Below are 13884 nucleotides of genomic sequence, written 5' to 3'. Positions count from 1 at the left end.
TTGTAAGTAGGGTGCATATGGCGCGGAATTGGCGAGACCTTGATGTGTGCGCGGATTTGGGTGGGCATGCGTTGTGGTGCGTCCAATGCAGTAGGAGCGGGACGGCCCAGGTGTGTCAAAACGGTGCGTCCCGTGGGGGTGAGGGAAAGGCGAGCGAGCTGGCCGACTTGCTGTGCCTCTAGGAGTTCAGACAGTGTGTTGTGGAGGCCGAGTCGGAGTAGGTGCGTGGTAGGAGTGAATGCAGGGAGTCCAAGAGCAATTTTGTATGTTCTGCGAATGAGTGCGTCGAGTTTGGAGTGTTCCTTTGGTTTCAGTTGGACGTACGGTGCCCCATATATGATGCGACTTATCAGGACCGCATGAATGAGTTGGCAGGTGTCTTTTTCTCGGAGGCCATGGTGCTGAGTGCAGACTCTTCGAATGAGGTGCGTAAGCTGCGTGACGGTTAGATGGAGTTGCGGAAGAAAAGCGGCTCCCGAGCCGTCGGCTTGCAAGGGAACGCCGAGAATTCGAAGAGTGGTCACTTGCGGGACGGGAACGGAGGATATGGTGACGGACGGGTCAGGGGTTGGTTGTGGAGGACGGCCGCGTGTGCGTGCGCGAAGAACCAGCAATGCCGATTTTTGGGGTGCACAGGTGAGGCCTCGGCGCTGTAGATATTCGAGCGTGTAGTCGATGGCTTGCTGTATATTGTCTTGCTGTTGTCCCGCCGATCCGGTGTTGGTCCACATTGTCAAGTCATCAGCGTAAAATGCGTGGTGGAGATTGGGGATTGTGGAGAGTTTGGCTGGAAGTTGGAGGAGGGCGATATTGAAAAGTAAGGGGGAAATGACGGATCCTTGAGGGGTGCCTTTTGCCGGCGTGGGAAAAGGGTCAGACTGTATGGTTCCAAGGCGTATTGTGGCTGTCCGATCTCTCAGAAAGGCTCGGACGAAGTTATACGTCGCCGCTCCACAGTTCGTTGTTTGAAGGCCTTGCAAGATGGCCTCGTGCGTGACGTTATCAAAGGCCCCTTGGACGTCAAGAGCGAGGATGGTGCTGGGCTGGGTTTTGCTTAGGTTATCGATAATTTGTTCTTTTAGTTGGAGGAGTACGTCTTGAGCGGATAGGTGGGCACGGAAGCCGAACATGGTATGGGGATAGAGATCGTTGTCTTCGAGGTAGGTTGTTAGGCGATAGTGCACCATATGTTCGAACAGCTTACCCAGGCACGAAGTAAGAGAAATCGGCCGAAGGTTGTCGATGGCTACAGGTTTGTGGGGCTTCGGTACTAGTATAATGTCCGAATGCCGCCATTCTTGGGGGAGGGTTCCGGCTTCCCAGTGTTTGTTAAAGAGGGTAAGGATGGATGAGAGAGTTTCATCATCTAGGTTTCGGAGCGTTTTGTTTGTTATGCGGTCTTTTCCCGGCGTGGTGTTGCGTGTCAAGCGAGCGAGGGCTTGCTCCAATTCTTGGATTGTGAAGGGAGCGTCGAGATCGGGGTTAGGACGGCCGAGGTATGGCAAGATCGTGGGAATAGGCGAGTTTTCAGGGGAACCAAAAAGTTTTGTGCGAACTGCATCTAGTAAGTGGTTATGTGGATGCGGGTGGTTGTGAATGAGCCGTTGTAGCTGCTGCTGCGCTGTTGTTTTGGAGGGTTTGGACCCCAAGAGGTGGCGCAGAATATGCCATGTGCGCTTGGTGCCCAACGTGCCTCCAAGTTTGTCGCAGAAAGATCGCCAGTTCTGGGTTCTCAGCTCCTCAGCGTATTGAGCGGCCCGCTGGGTGATTTCCGCAATCCTGCGTTTGAGGGAGCGGTTATGTTTTCTATTTTTCCATCTGTTGACGAGGCCTCGCCGAGCCCCCCACAGATGATCGAGATAGAAGTCGACTGAAGGATTGGCAGTTGTGAGGGGAATGATTTTAGTATGTTTTCGCACTAGAGCAGTTAGCCGGGCCGTCCATTGTTCGAGATCTTCGTCCGCAGGAGGAAGGGATGTAGGATCCTTGCGGAAAGATGACCAGTCTACGAGCGTTGCTTGTCCGATGCGTCGTCGAAGGGGAAGACTGGGCAAGGCGAGGGCTAGGATGTAATGGTCGCTTCCAAGAGTGTCTGGTAAGCGTGCCCACTCTAGATGGGGTGCATTGCGGGCAAATGTAAGGTCCGGCGTTGTGTCGCGAGTGACACTTGTTCCCAGTCGAGTTGGAAGGGTGAGGTCATTGCAGAGTGTAAACATGTGGTGTTGGGCTGCATGAAGGAGTGCCGTGCCTTTCTTGGTCGCTTGAGGGTACCCCCATGAATGGTGGGGGGCATTGAAGTCGCCAAGCAAAAGCAGGGGGTTTGGACCGGCTCTCTTGGCTGATTCGTTCAGGAGCGGATCGATATCTCGGAGGGGATGTTGAGGAGGACTGTAGATGTTCAGGATGAATAAACTTGGTTGCCCTGGTCGCGTAGGAATGATTTCTACAAAAGTATGGGCAATCGACGAGGGTATGGGATGTTCTTGGGCGGTTAATGCCTTCGCCACCAGAACCGCCGTCCGGTGTCCGGGGTCATGGGTAAACGTGGCGTAGCCGGATAGTTGGGGTTTTGGGGTATCCGTTTCTTGAAGCGCGATGATGTCGGGTGGGGATTGGGTGACGTAGTGACCGAGTTGGGCTTTTTTACTGTTGAAAGAACGGCAGTTCCATTGATAGATGGTCACTGTGTTAATATTAGTGGCCATCAGATGGGAGGGGGGTGTTGGCGGCTAACTTCGCATCGTATTCTGGGGAGAGCTTGGCTTTCTTGACCTGGGAATGGACGGTCTTCTGGTTGGCTAGCTCGAGCGCCGTAAGACGTTGGGTGATGGATTCTGTAAGACGAAGTAGGGAGTCGGTGGTTTCTTTGAACGTTTTGTTGATGGTGAGCAGTGCGTCCGTTATATGCTTTTCTACCATGGGAAGGACTTCAGTTGTGATTTTCTCGTTGATGAGACGTGTGGCGAGGTCGGGCGTTAGAGGATGTGGGGAGGTGGTAGCAAGTGCGGGGGTTGGAGCGTCATTTGGGGATTGCTGGGAGGTGCGGTTGGCTGATTCGAGAGCTTCTATGCGTGCGAGCATAGTGGCATTTTGTTGCTTGATTTCCGCTAGTAGCTGCTCTATTGCGGAGGGAGCTTGGGGGGTAGGGGTGACAGGCGGAGGGTGGAGCGAACGTGTAGGGAGGGGAGGGTAGGCATGAGCAGTGGGAGTGCTTGATGCTATGGCTGACCAGCTCACCTGTTGTGGGTCGTCGGCTCTAGTGGATGGTGGGGCGCCCCCGGAAGAGGAGGCACGAGATTTGGACACTGGGCGAGCTGGAACCAGTTTTTTGGGGCAGTCTTTGCCAGCTGTGGTGTGCGGGAGATTGCACAGTTTGCAGTTGGGTGAACACGTGTGGTCTTTTGGGGGGTCACTCAGTCCGCAGTCAGAGCACTTAGGGTGGTCGGGGTTGGGACACACGTCTTGTCTATGTCCAATGTCACCACACAGTCTACACACCTGCACGGTGCGCCGAAAGGGGCGACAGCGGTAGAGAAGGCTTCCCACCTTCACATAAAATGGTACGTGGGGCCCTTGGAACGTCAGTAAGGCCGAGGTGGTGCGGCCCATTAAACGGGCATGAAGGAGCTGAGGTTTGTTGGCTTGGAGCAGTTCGAGGAGCGTATCGGAGGTGACGTCCGAGTCCAGGCCGTGGATGACACCGCGGCTGGTGTCCGGTGGAGGTTTCATATACGGCATGAGTTCGTACTCTGCTACTCCGAGTTGTATGGTCGTGATCGTGCTTAGTGCGAGTGCGTACTCCTCGTGGGCGGTGCTTGCGACGACAAGATTATGTGAATTTTGCACTTGCACTATTACGTGGTCGTAAAAGTTTTGCAGAGGGATGTTGCTGGCGGTGGCGATGCCGTGAGCGAGATTGCGAGGAGCACAGGTGGCAACGTTAAGTCCAGATCGCGGCCGATAAACGATCGTGTAGTTGTCGCTTGGGAGTCGTGGTGGTGGGTTGCGCGGAGAGTCAGTTCTCAGAGCTGTAAGTGGCTTTTCCGGTGGTTGGTTGACTGCTGTCGCGGCTTGCCGCTGGGATGTCGATGCCGTGTTCTTTCGTCGGGAGCGCAAAACTTCGGTCCAGGGGTTTTCTAGAGGGATGGTGCGGCCGCTGTGCTGGTCGAAGTCCATGTCATCCGCCGTAGGAGCCGGTGCTGGGAGTTGGGGGTGCGCGCCTGCCGGCATGGTCGGTGGCTGCGATGTGGCGGCGGCTTGGTGCGCTTGGCCTGATTGTAGGCCTAGCGCTGGTGCGGGTGTTGAAATCTCGGTGCCCGGCTTTTGAGGTGCAGACGGCCCTGGTCGGTCAGCAAGGTGTTATGCGATGTCGCTGAACGTTAGGAATCCGTTGGTGGTACAGGTGGAGTGGTCGATTGAGGCAATCCGCTGATTTCTAGTGAAGAATCGGGAGCCCATACGAGGCCGTTGCACTCGTGTGTACCCCCTAGCGGCGGCCCCCCTAAAAAAGGAAGGTTTTTTTTTTTTTTTAAGTTAGCATAGCGTTCGACATTGTTAACAATCACTCATACAATTTTCTGAAGATTGTACACCCAAAGTAATGTTGTACCGGAATGATTCAGACTTAATTTAAACTCCCCAATGCTCTTGGACAAACTCAAACTTCACCAAGGTGTTATTCTTTTACAATGTGGAATCGCTCTGCGCCAGAACCATACCTGCACGGCAAGGGGTGAGAGAAAGTGCATCACGACTGCATGCAGCTGCCCCAGCAAACCGGGCGTTTGAGAAATAACAGGCAATACTCTACCTTGGTCCTACATTATTGCAGCTGTCCCGCAATTTCTGTGACAAGTTTAAGCCCAGTACTTGCACATCAACATTGATGCTACACAATTTACCACGGAAACTAAATCTTCTCACACTCACGACAAACTGGTCTAAAATAATAAAAAGGTTTTGAAGCCTTCCTATATTTTTAAAAACACGGTGCATGGTACACCACAAAAGCTAGACTCCGATCGTGTCTTGGCAGCATCAAGGAAACAAAAGCGCAGCAGCAACGGCCTCTGGTACTTCTGAGTAACCTCAGTAGACTCGAGATTGCGTCCCTACGGACACACATTGCCTCGTTCGAACCAATAGGAGCAGTGGCTCTACTAGCCAACACTAGCCACAGTAAGGCCCACCCAGTGTCCCCACAGCCACAGAAGAAAGCCGGAAGAAGGGGCCCACCACTCACAGACAAAGGTCTCCACGTGGGTGCACGGGTTGCCGCATTTGGGGCAGCAGAGGTGTCCGTCCCCGCGATTTCCCCCGCTCGTGGTTCCACGGGTGTTTCCCCCGGAGCCCTTGTCCACCCCAGAGGACCCACCACGGAGCCCCAGGTCGTCATCGCCGCTGCCGGCACCACTGCCTCCGACAGCGGTGCGCAGGGTGGCCACCAGAAGGCACCGGCCTCCAGCTATGTGGCCGACCGGCAGCACCCTCTGCAGGGGGGCCGCTGCGCTCTGCTGGTCTTTTTGGCAAAGAAAAGAGAGCAGCAGTAAAGGCAAAGCGACAATTGTTTACGGTCGGCGACCCACTAGAGCAACAAGTGGGCTTCAAAAATGCACTACAGTGATGGTGAACGTGAAAGGTTACTAAGGAAAGAATGTTTTCAGTTAGCAATTATTGTGCGATAGTTGAGCTCAATTCTTACAGCCAGCCTTTCAAGGCAAAAGCCTCAAGTGCCTCATTCTGCGAAAAAGTGCTGCTGTTGTTATCCGGTCAGGAAAGTGGGTACTACAGCAACGAGTAAAATAATTATCTGATGAGATTTGAACCCGGGTCTGCAGAGTAGCAGCCCAGGGCTCTACCAACTGTACTATCTTCCCACATTGCTAGCGCACTACAAAAGTTGTTGTTTTAACCTTTTTTGTGGCACATACACACTTGGGGATTGGCCCGAAACTGGGAGTTATGAGACAAAATGTGCCAGCTTCACACAATTCCCATAACTATGAATGAGTGTAAAAGTTGTAGAATAATGTGTGCCGCATGACGCCTGAACATGATGGCATGCGAGTAGGACAGGTGCACACCAGCCGCGCACAACCCTGATTCTAGGGAAGCTGTGGCATGTGCAAGTATGCTCACTGATGCAATTTGGGACGTAAAATGAAGAAACGAAAGCAATGAAAGAGAAGCATACATGGTGTAGCACAAAAATTCGCACCCAAGACAAAGAAACGAACGCAAAGAAGGCGATTAAAATGCGATATTGCAGTAAAGGAGTTGCTAATAAGTGTCACCGGGCTCCCGCTTTCAAAGCACGCAAGCAGTTTTAAGTGCCCTGAAGAATTTTTTATGCGACCTAGTACTCCTTTATTTCTGGTCAAATATTGCAGAAAATTGCATTTTATACTCATTATTTTGTTTATGCCAAGATTGACGACACCACTTACTGGGTGATTTCACAATCAAATGAACATTAGTTTTTGCCTCCTGCATTTTTTTTTTGCAGCGCATGATTGGTAAAAAAGATAATCCAGCAGATGCTACCCCCATAAAAAAGAAAGGGTTTTCATTCAATCTGCTACCAATATGGTTTGAATCAAAACAGACTACAAAATGTGACCTTCATGGATAACCTGAGGAGAAACTTGTGAGTGGTTTCCACGAAAGGAAATTCTGACTGTGTCCATGGCAATCCCTGCAGCACTCTGTACATCGCAATTACGTTCGTAGCGTACACATGAGAAGCAAAAAAAAAAAAAGGGACACTATAAAGTATACGTACCATTATTATGCCTCAAATAAATTCCCTTCCGAAAAAAGACTTCGGCAGTTGCAAACATATTTATATGCAAGAGTTTAAAAGAAAGAAACATTCAAACAGTTTTGGAGCAAGTAATATTGTCCAGTAGCTTGCAGACAAACATTATTTACACAAAACCATGATAACATTTTTCCATACCAGAACATGGTCCTCAGTTACTTTTTCAATCCACCGCAGTGGCTCAGTGGTTAAGGCACTGTGTTGATGAGCTCAAGGACCCAAATTAAATCCCAGCTGCAGCGGGCGTTTTTCAGGAGGCGAAGAATGAGAACGCCTGAGTGTCAAGGTTTTGGCGGACATTAAAGATCCCCATATGGCCCAGATTGATGCATAGCTCTTCACTACGGCACACTTTATAGCCAAATAGCAACTGAAGAGCGTAAAACCCCCAAACAAAAATAAAATATAAATGTTTGGAATCACTCTTTCATGGCGCACCATTTAGTAGAGTAATCAATTACAAATATCTTGGGTGATTAATCATCAGCCCTAGGTTATTCTAGTCTAAAAGCGCACAAATTTAAGTGTTCGCATAGGCACTTGTCCAGGACACCAAGCTACTCATGCAGGAATTATAAATTTCATCGTTCTTAAATATTCCTTATAAAGAATATTCAATTGAGAACTACTAAAAAAGAAAGAATGTGCTTCATTTGTTGTGACTTTTACCATAACTTTTCATCTAAGCTATCTGCTTTTTTTCATTGTGAATTTGACCGTGACTTTTCATCTGTATCTAGCCCCCCCCCCCCCCCCTTCCTTTTCCTCTTTTAAATTTAGCTTTATTTTTCATAAGGTGCAATATTGAGTTCTCAAAATTTTTGCACAGTACTGTTCGCACACTTTAATACCCCCCTGTAAATACTATGTTCTCCCTAGTACCCCTACCACACCAGACTTATTTACAAACTTAAATCATCCATTTTTTTTCACGCTGCATTGTTTCGTTAAAAAACAATTGGCCGATTCCACAAGAGATCAGACATTCAAACATGTGTGTCCACTTGCGTTCTTTGTTTCTCTCATATTTTTACATATGTGCACACAAGTTAATAATACCCCTAAGAGAACTGCATTTTTTCTTAATGCATAAACTTTGCAAAAAGAAATTGTAAACATCGTATGAATTACGTGCTGTGTTCAGTTGCTACAGTTTTTTCCAACCTCGTGCTTCGTTTTTTTTTTTTTTTTCAACTTTGCATGCATCAAGGTGTAAAATTTATTTGAAATCAATAATTAGATGAGAAGGGTAGCAAACACAAACCAAACTTCCTGTTTTACAATAATCAAAAATTTTAGAAGATCAGTAAATAGGATCAGACAGTAGATTTTTGCTTGTTTTGATGCCCCTTATCTCAGTATTTGCAACCATGACTAACTTGTACGCAGTAGGTAATGTCTGCCACGTAAAAGCACATTCGTAAGAGGTGGCTTATCTAGAAAAAATTCTTATACACAAAAATAATATACCATGGTTCTCTCCAGAATGCATAATTTACAAATAGGAAAAAGGCCGCTCCCGCTTTGATTTATACAGTCTAGTCCACTTATAACAATGTCCACCAAGTGGCAAGGAAATCCCATCGTTATAACCGATAACTGTTATACGCGGGTTGCGAAATAAAAAGGCGGAACAGAGCTCAAAACATTTTATTCACATGCCAGCAAGGTCGTACTACAACTAATTTGAGGAAAAGCAGCCACAATCGGTCAACATTGTTTGCCACATGTGAAGCTAGCGCAAATCTTTTCCACCTAGCTGAGGTAAATGTCCTTGGTGGAAACAGACAAAGTCCCCGAGGGACTGTGCCACGCATTGGGCCTCCTACGAAGACACTGCCTGAGTAGCTAGGCTGCACAACCGCATCATTAGAGCCATCACCGTTGCACTTTGGTGCACAGTATAACCGGATTCAATCATTATATCCGATATCGTGGCACTGGAGCATTGTGATAAGCGGTTTATTTCACCATAGAAAGAACACAAAAGTTGACGGTGCCATAGCTGTTCATCATTATATCCGATATATTGTTAAAACGGTATCGTTATAAGTGGACTCGACTGTATATAAAAAAATGAGATTACCCAAGCAGGGCAACAACACTGCTAAAAACATGCTGCATTGTGTTGCTTCTCATGCTGAAGTTATAAGCGGCAAAGCTCGCGCATTGCGAAACGAGTACCCATGCCATGCGCCACATTTGTGCTACGGCTTTACTGACTGCATGCTCCCAAATGAGCGTTTTTATGCATTCTACAACAATACCAGCAAAGTTTCAACCTTATACACCCTTCGCAAAGATAAAGTCATTATTTGAAGATTTTTTTTACTGGCGACGTTTGACCAAGCTGCGCCTGTGGGCAAGTCCTGGTGACAAGCGTGCCTTTGCAGGAGTCACTCTCTCTTAACAAAAGGCACGAGAAAAGAAACGAAAAAAAGGGGGAACAGTTTCCCAGTGTGCCACCGATTGCCACAACTGACTCCCTGCAGGGAGGGTACAATGGAAGGACTACATTGACCTTGGGACGGTAGCCAGAGCTACCACTCAGCGACACAGCAGACTTCCTCCATGAAAGGGCATCTATGCTGGTAGTAGTTCTTTAGCGCAATAGCACTGCGGAACGTTTTGTTTGCAGAATATACCTAGACAGCACGAGTTGCTTATAAATAACAAGCTGGTTGTTGTTGCGGACACTGAGACTGGGGGCGTCAAAGTGAGCCACAATCTAGAATCTGATCCGCTTTCCTAATTTCGAACACTTTTTTTTTCTCGGTTCCAGAGCATGAAGTTTTGTTTGCGCTTTCTACCATGGTGGTGTTGGTTTCAAACAACTCTCGGACAAAAACTATTACACCTTGTCGTGTGTGAAGCCACAAAGTTGTGAAAAACAACGGTCACAGGAAGGCTTGGATGTAGGATTTGTATACACTCACTCTTGGCGACATTCCTGAGGAACAGAGACCTTGTTGGGCTGACCGCACATCGTATGGCTGACATTTTCTCTAAGAAAAGGAGGAACAACACCAATAAAATTGTCACTGAAATGAACAAAAATTGTTGCACAATTGAAGTGGTTCTAAACTTTGATTATTTCCAAATAACAGTGAAAATGTATACACTTTAGCACGTGCATGTCCACACAACTAAGATTAATTTGCTGAATCACTGACTAAAGACAACAAGCTTTTCTAACTTACCTAAGTAGATCAACAGCTATTTGAAAATTATAAAGCTTTCGAATGCTGCACACGGCACGCTCTCAGCGAAAGGGTCAGTAATGCCTGCGATAATGCACTACGTATTTTAATCTCAAGCTACGTGTTTACACCTTTTACCGACCTTCACTACTCTGTCTGCGCAGCTTATTGCCCTGAACAATTCAACATCAGATATTAGTGAACGAAACCGAAATTCTCTCGTTTAGATGGTATTCCTGGTAAAAGCAGAAACTAGATAAAGCTACGTATTAACCGAATCAAGCACCCACGAAAGTTCAGCGACAATTTTTTCACGCGTGGATCTTTCCGCGAACCGGATGCGCGAACACCAGGACATATAATTACAAGTAAGAGAAAGGGGGAAAGTTAATTAAAAAAAGCTGCAGGAAGCATGTCTGAAGAGATGCACAACACGTACCGACGACCGATCTTGCTTTCCGCTATCTAAGCGGGGTTTGTCAAAACAGCCTTGAACAAGGAGCGAGTTTCTGATGAGGGGGCCCTGCAGCGCGGCTAGCGATGTATTCTGCCTTCTCTAAAAACATCCATCGCAACGTAGCTGAGTTGCACGAGGTGCACTCCATAAAGTGGCGCGATTAAAGGGACAAACACACTCAATGAATAAGGTAGTATCTGCCATGCCGCGTGACTTGCAAGCTCATTCCCGTAGCATCAGCGGCGTCGTAATCTAACGCGGTGGGAACAGCTCAGGTTCAACAAACCCTGCGTCGTATCGCGACGATGTGAATGTCACTGGAAGGTGTCGTGCAGTGCGCAATTTCGCCAATGTAAACAAACGCTACAAAGCACGCAGCAACGAGGCGAAAGCCCCCGATGGTGCTCGTTAGCGTTGCTGGAGATGGCACATTGCGTTGGGAACACCGTCGACGAGCCTTGACGGTGCGACAGACAGATCAAAACCGAAGCACGGTTTATTATAAAACACATTTCATGCGGGCGGCCAAATGTGTAAGCCTAAAAAGAATAGAACCAGCTGCGCGATTTAGAAGAAAAAAAAAAAAACTTACCTTACTCACGCAGACCAAATGTTGCTTCTCGCAGATGTTGCTGTTGATCTCGAGGCTGCACAACAGATCTCCTGCGCATGCGGTTTCCTTGCCGTGCATGAAACTGGATCGTTAACACAATAACACACTTTCTCTTCGCGTTGCACAACTCTCGTCAGTGAAAGTAAACCGGGGATCTAGTTCTAAAAGCATTCATTTTCGGTCGGCCTACTGCACAAAATGTCAGGGGCCTTAGTTTCTTCGAGCACCAGTGGAGGACGCCACATGTTAGAATGTTTCGGCCTTTTACACTTATTCTTCAGTTGCGCATAACATAATATTTTAAAAACTTAGCTTTGCTAAAACTTTACTCTAAAGTTTTTAAAATATTTAGCGTCTAAATACCTTAAGTAATGTTAAAATAAATTTATTTGTAATTTTTGGACGTGGGGCCTAAAAGTTATCGAACCTGGCCAAACGGCCGAATCATAGCTCATAGCCGAACGATGAGCCAAAATGGCCGAATTGAGCTGATCGCCCGAACGTGTGCGACGTGCGTGTGTGCTGTAAAAACAAAGCCCTCTCATCTGCTTCTTTCTGCGCGTTTTTTTCCCTGTGGCTGCCTACCGCTGACCCCTCTGACAACCTGCTCAGTGTTCCCTGAGCAATGGCCGACGACGAGTTTGAGGCTGACGATGTTGGCGGCGCCGACGACTTCGACGACGCCGAGGAGGACGAAAACCTCGATGAACTCGACGCGAATGAAGAGGAGAACATCGAGCTCCTTCAGGCGGCTGATGGTCAGCCACAACAGAACCAGAAGCGCATCACGACCACGTACATGACGAAGTACGAGAGAGCCAGAGTGCTGGGGACTAGAGCCTTACAGATTGCCATGTGCGCGCCTGTGATGGTAGAGTTGGAGGGTGAGACGGACCCTCTGCAGATCGCCATGAAGGAGCTCAAAGCCCGCAAGATCCCCATCATCATCCGTAGGTACCTTCCCGATGGAAGCTACGAAGATTGGGGCATCGACGAGCTCATCATTGCCGATTAAGAACTGCTCTGCCGAATGTCTGTCGCCGTGATCATCCTCATTGAATAAATGCCTATGTCTCACCTAACCTTTGTGGTTACAAATTGAAACTGCTGGATCAGATGTGTTGTTTCACATACCAGCTTCTTTATACTGACATATTTTTAACCCCTGTTCTCACTATCAGTAATTAACAGTGGCTCTGGCTAATCAGTGAGCGGAAGCGGTTTGGCCGGTTAGGTAAAATCAAGACAGACTGCTCTCGCGGCGGCCATCATGCGACACTAATTAGACCATTGCCGTTTCTATTTGTTTCTACTGCTCGTACGCGGCCTGTCACCAGGATGCGCGGCATGTTCAAACATTTCAGGAGGAAAGGAAGGTCCACACTTCGAATGAAATTGGAAATTGTACAATGGAATGTCAAGCGGTATGATCCATACGATGTAAAGGCAGCCTTAAAACTTGATCTCTTAACTGTTCGCCCGTGCATCCATGGCGAAAGCAGCGAGCATTACCGGTAAATCAAACAAATTCCTCGAAGTTATATAGGCACACCACAAGAAGTAATACAAAGCACATTGTATGTGAGCCACTTTTGTGACTGAAAGAGTGTGCATGTTCATATGCTAGCATGAATTATGCCCAAAACTTTGCTGAACTCAATCCAGGGCTGCCATACTCGCTGTCACTCGTTTATCAAGTACTTTTTTCTGTACTGCCCTCAATGACTGTTCGCAAGAGCCTGTGCCAAGCTTCGAATTTGATGGTGCCGGTATTGGAAAGGCCAAGCTGCGGATAATTTCGAAGCTGCAACATGCTGTGAGAAACACGTACTTACTGTGTCTCCTGTTTCTGAGCAGGGTACATATGGTGAAGCCTTTCGCTGGCTCTGAAACCACCTTTAATAGTGCAAACATTGCAGCACACAAATGTGAACAGGTAGTTTCTCCTGTAATATCCCAGTAGAGAGCTTGCCACAGCTGTTGAAGAAGTATGGCCTCAATGACCTCTGGCCACACTCAATAACCTTTTAATGTTTCCTCCTAAATGTAGCTACTCTGCTTTTGCCACCAAAGAATGGTCTTTTACTGTACTGCACACAAAAACTAGAGGTTTCAGCTTTGTTGTCCACCCTTGTAGATGGAGTAATCATAGTTCATAGTTGCTGTAAAATATGTATGCACAAAGCAGTGGCAAAGTAGGGCACCTTTTTTCTCAAACCTTGTGGTGTAAGGGAGAAAATGCCAGTAAATTACCAGTGTAGTTCGTTAGCAAGCAGCTTCAGTTAGAGCAAAAGAATTGAATAATAGTAGTGGAAGCTCTGCTCGCAAAAACACAGTCCCCAGCTTCGCAAGGGAAGCGGACATATTTTTAGCATTGCATCTGATACTTCACGAATGCCAGATTTCATTACTTAGCAATGTCACCAGCAATCGTTTGTGCCGCTGGTACTGTGGCGAGAACTGATACCAGGCATGGTAAGTACTTCTCCGTAGGATTCCGTCTACACAGACCTTGCCCTCTACAATAGTTTCCAAAGATTACAAGGAAGTCCTTGTAATAGACAGCTGTGTAATGCTGCAACCCACACAGAGCTTGGTCTGGGTGCTCATCATCATCAAGAAAGTCCTAATATACAGCTGTGTAATGCTGCGACCCGCACACAGCTTGATCTGGGTGCTCATCACCATCAGCCTGGTTGTGTCCATTGCAGGACGAAGGCCTCTCCCAAAGGTCTCCAGCCACGTCTGTCTAGTGCTAGCCGAGTCCACCCTTTCTCACAAAATTTTTGTAGCT

General features: G+C 47.8%; 2 protein-coding genes across 5 annotated transcripts in view; one reads left to right on the top strand and one right to left on the bottom strand.

Annotated features, from left to right (window-relative positions):
- Nucleotides 1-11327, bottom strand: part of Clpx (Caseinolytic protease chaperone subunit) — a 30529-nt gene extending 19202 nt beyond the window's left edge. For 2 of the 4 annotated variants that reach the window (XM_077699255.1, XM_077699258.1), the window contains exons 1-3: nt 11070-11327; nt 9757-9825; nt 5243-5518 (exon numbers count right to left, since the gene is read on the bottom strand). In XM_077699255.1, the coding sequence (XP_077555381.1) occupies nt 5243-5518; nt 9757-9820 (340 nt within the window). In that variant the 5' untranslated portion in view covers nt 9821-9825; nt 11070-11327. Of the gene's footprint in view, nt 1-5242; nt 5519-9756; nt 9826-10459; nt 10700-10763; nt 11013-11069 lie in introns of those variants that run through there. The other 2 variants (XM_077699256.1, XM_077699257.1) reach the window with 2 other exon arrangements.
- A 208-nt stretch (nt 11328-11535) lies between these two features.
- Nucleotides 11536-12172, top strand: Polr2f (RNA polymerase II subunit RpII18). The gene has a single exon (XM_077699249.1). It carries the CDS (start codon nt 11716-11718, stop codon nt 12103-12105), a length of 390 nt encoding a protein of 129 aa, XP_077555375.1. The 5' UTR covers nt 11536-11715; the 3' UTR covers nt 12106-12172.
- Nucleotides 12173-13884: the final 1712 nt, after the last annotated feature.

This window comes from Haemaphysalis longicornis, unplaced genomic scaffold (assembly GCF_048455015.1).
Source record: "Haemaphysalis longicornis isolate Haplotype H1 unplaced genomic scaffold, Haemaphysalis longicornis Haplotype H1 scaffold_2, whole genome shotgun sequence".
Lineage (NCBI taxonomy): Eukaryota > Metazoa > Arthropoda > Arachnida > Ixodida > Ixodidae > Haemaphysalis > Haemaphysalis longicornis.
The sequence above is the reverse complement of the archived record's forward strand: the minus strand, read 5'-3'. Positions and strand labels throughout refer to the sequence as shown.